Source organism: Ctenocephalides felis, unplaced genomic scaffold, assembly GCF_003426905.1.
Source record: "Ctenocephalides felis isolate EL2017-DRISC unplaced genomic scaffold, ASM342690v1 CF-g0.4_SCAFFOLD_03573, whole genome shotgun sequence".
Taxonomy (NCBI): domain Eukaryota; kingdom Metazoa; phylum Arthropoda; class Insecta; order Siphonaptera; family Pulicidae; genus Ctenocephalides; species Ctenocephalides felis.
The window spans coordinates 15,087,039-15,091,349 of record NW_020539727.1 but is presented as its reverse complement, the minus strand read 5'-3'; the positions used below and the strand labels follow the sequence as shown (position 1 = coordinate 15,091,349).

Here is a 4,311-nt window from a genome sequence, read left to right as displayed (position 1 = left end):
CATGCAAATCAAAATTATTTTTGTTGAATTTTGTTCTAATTTAATTGTGAGCTTTTATGTTGAAGAAATTGAGTATTTTGGAATTGTGTAATCATATACTAAATTTGCAATAAACTTATGTACCTCAACATTCTGAGGTTATTATAAAATACAAGAGCGATTATGCCGTTAATTCAATAACATCATTCAAAATTAAAAAAAAAAAAACCATTCATACCGAGTACAATTCGATTCATCATGAATCAATTTTTTTAAATTCATTTTACTACTGCTTCTAATCTAATCTTACTTAAAAGTAAATATACTAAATTATACTATTCACAGACTTCCGTTGCATTTGCACAGATTTACACCCTAGTCGCGCCTAGAGAAGTTTTACTTGGAAAATTCAAAGTCGACTACAAGAAAGACTTTTAGACAAAATCACATGTATCAATTTTCTCACCTGATCTACCACACTTTTGATAGCAGGTTCAGCCAAGGCATCAGCCAAGGTCCCAATCCCAGTATGGGCGATCCTGTTATCATCACTGATGATGACACTTTCTTTTATCAATCCTTCAGGATCCCTATGGGCAGATGGTGCCAAGGGTTCCAGAAGTAGGGGTGATTCTAAGGAATGGTGACTACTGGCGATGGTGACTTTCGTTTTATTTCTGTTTCCCGTTCTACTCGTGCTGGTCACCACACTTATATCAGTCGATGATGGGAGTTGGTCACATAGGGAAATCTGGAAAAAGATAAAGGACAAATGTAGTTATAATATTTTTAACTTCGCGTAGGGTTAGTGAAGTTATAGTAATGAATTTATTTTTTACTCGATTTTTTTTAAATCTAACATTTTCAAAAAAATAAAAAAAATTGCAATTGTTTCTCGTAACTAAAAATACACACGGTGTTTGTGGAGGGGGTTACCAATTAATTTTGAATTGATTTGTAATTAAAAAGGACTTAGTAAGTGATTTATTTAGAATCTTACCTGTAGTAGTATTGCAAGAATAAGATGCCTGTGTAAGTTCCGCATTTTCTGAAAAAAAAAACAAAAAAATATAAATCTATATATAAAAGCATATTTTACCTATTGGCAAGTAGCAAAAATTGCATAGGATATGAAATTAAAAATATATATACATGTATAAACTAATATAAAATTTATTTCTATTTTAGTATTTTTTAATTATCGAACATTTTGTCGGGACTAAAAATGATATCGAAATTTCTATAATTATAAATCGAGTTCAATTATAAATTGAGTTTTCAATAAACTGACATCACCAACGAGGCAACATCAGATAATTGTGGTTTCACTTCTAATAATAAATGGCTCACTTCGGCCATAAATCTTCTAAATTTTTTTGATACAATTTTTGTTTGGTTACTTAATTTTTTGTATCACCAATCGGTAGGGGAGGGGGGGGTCCAAAAAACCTTAAAAAATTCATCACGTGATTAATGGACGCCGCCGGATGGTTTTATACTCTTGATTTAAGGCAAAATGTCACTTACACCTAGAGTTATATAATACCTTTGTACATTTATAGTACTTTTAAGTATTTTTAACTCCTTAAGTACATAGTTTGAAATCGAAAATGAATTTTTTTTGCATATCTTCACGTTTCAGAGGTTCCTGAACATTTTGGCATACCTTAGAATAAATTGATGTGTGTGTGTGTTTTGTGTGTCCGCATTTTTTCGTCTACGTTTTCAGGCGTACGGATCAACCGATTTAAATGGTTAAAAAAACATTCGATTCCTATTGATGGGGAGATGTGCTAATCAGTTTTTGGCAAAGGCAGGTTCAGCCGTTTCGGAAATACGGAGCCAACAGTGCAAAAAATGACAGTTTTTGAGAGAACTTAACGTCCGATTTGAATGATTCAAAAAGCTTTCTGCTTGTGTTGACAAAACAATTGCTTGGAAAAAAAATTCTTATTTCCATTTTTTTTTTAATTTTTTTTTAGTATATCAAATATAATTCTTATAAATATTAGACAATGTTTATATTCTTATAATATTAGACAATGACAATACTTATAATAATCTATTTGAAAACATTTGAAATTCCTCAAATATTACATTACGTTACGGGAAGTTCCAGCAATTTGCCTTAAGGCACGATGCCATGCACCCCACTAGTTTCTAAATTTAGTAAATTTTTGTATGGCGATAGTGTACATGGTCTTGATGAACATATCAAAATATTAAGCCTAGAAAAAGTGGTTCAATTATGAAAAATGTGTATGTATTTGTCACGTACGTATTCGTTTTTTAATAATATTTGACAAAAAAATTGTACATAATTGAATAATCTGCAAAAGTTTCTCACATTATCACTCATAAATTAATATATCAATTTATTATCGGTAAAAACGATTATTTAAACATATCAGGAAGTTCATGTAACTTGCCTTGGAAAAATGCCACTTACAACTAGTATTTATCCACGTCTTGGCAAAAACTCTTGAACCGATTTTAAAAATTGAAAAATATCATTAGAAAATCGTACTAATTGGTTCAGGTCTTCATGTAGCTTGTCTTAAGGCAAAATACCACTTACAACTAGTTGCATAATATACTTTAAAACATTCCTACTTGTTCATCTGAGATTTAAAATTAGCGCCAAATCAAACAGCAAAACTCCTTCCTCCTACTCCTACCATAGACAATCCACTACACTTCAAATAGACACCGCTACCACTCCCTCTTAAACAAATTCAAATTTCCAAATTTAAATTTGCCGCCTAAATTTGCAATCGCCTATCAATTATCGATGTCTCATCTAACATTAACAAATTGCAGTATCTTTGTCCCTTTCATTCCCGAATGTGCTGTTGCCAAGGGCATTTCTTTTCGGTGCAACCGCGGACGAGGACGGACGTGTTAATAAAAATTAATTAATTAAAAATCCGTTGATATCGGTTGTAATTGTTGACGATTATTAAATATTAATATTAAATGGTTAATTAAATATTATTTGCGAAAGGTACGTTTTGGTATTTGCGTAAAATTTGGTGCGTTTTTGGTTTTTCGCACGTGGTGTGTTCTTGAAGCCGATTTTATGCAAGGTCATCGAAGAAGACATTACATGGGACGTTATTTGTATATAATTACTTAAATATTTTATTTGTTTCCGATATGTATCACGTATTTTACATAATTTTTTAATAATTTAATAATAAATGACGTCTTTGTATTCGAGTATATTTTTTTTTGTATCTTGAAGTTTGTATTTTTGTATCTTAAATTTTCTAGAGGGTGATATTATGCTTTACTACGTACGTTAAATAATTATCTATTAAAAACAAAGTTTTTGCATCTGAATTTAAATTTAAATTTAAATTGATTAGATTGGAATTAAATTAGATTAGAATTAGATTCTGTTTGGAATCGTGTTTCTTTCAAGTAAATACTTTTTCAACTAAGTAAATACCTTTTTCTTGTTTGATTTTATTTATGTACTTATTTAATTTGTAATATTTCATCATTTTTATGGTGCCCTCATGAAAATTTGATCAATTCTTCTTGTCAATACAAGTAAAATATTTTTTGAATTATTCAAATCGGACGCTCAATTCTCTTAAAAACTGAGTTACCGTTTTCGGTACTTTTTGTCTCGTATCTTTGGAACGGCTAGACCTGCCTTCGCCAAAAACTAATCAGCACGTCTCCTTACCAATACGAATCGAATGTTTTTTGAATTATTCAAATCGGTTGATCCGTGTTCCCGAAATCGTCGACGAAAATTTGTAACCGAACACATACACACACGCACATACACGCACACACACCACATACATCCAAAATCCAAGGCAAATCCAAGGTTTGCCAAAATATTCAGAAACCTTTGAAACGTCGAGAAATGCAAAAATTTTCATTTTCGATTTTTTTGCGATTACTATAACTTGCCCTACGGGAAGTTAAATATTTTAACAAATCTTTTTATTTATTTTTATTTAGTTACTTTTATCTTATTTTCATTTACTTACTTTTTTAATTGATTTTATATATACATTGTTACTTAAATAACAAGTTAATTTGATATTATTGTTTTCGTGTAACTTCATATATACTAAAGCATTTTATAGTTATTTTTTGGTAATTTTGTGCAATACAGAGTTTGATCTTGATATACCAATATAAACATTTTAGAATAACATAAAGTTTTCGGTAATTTTTGTAATAAAAATAATATCAATTCAGTACATTCAGTACATGAATTAATAATTTCAGTTTACGTTTTTGTATTCGAGTAAAATTAGATTTTTCTTGGTATTTTTGCATCTCAAGTTGATTTTGTGCGAAATCATTTTT

At 29.9% G+C, this 4,311-nt stretch overlaps 1 protein-coding gene across 1 annotated transcript in view; it reads right to left on the bottom strand.

Moving 5' to 3' along the window:
- LOC113389605 overlaps positions 1-1,024 on the bottom strand; it is a 58,422-nt gene extending 57,398 nt beyond the window's left edge. The window contains exons 1-2 of the mRNA XM_026626625.1: positions 980-1,024; positions 446-730 (exon numbers count right to left, since the gene is read on the bottom strand). Coding sequence (XP_026482410.1) covers positions 446-730; positions 980-1,024 — 330 coding nt within the window. The remainder of the gene's footprint in view (positions 1-445; positions 731-979) is intronic.
- Positions 1,025-4,311: the final 3,287 nt, after the last annotated feature.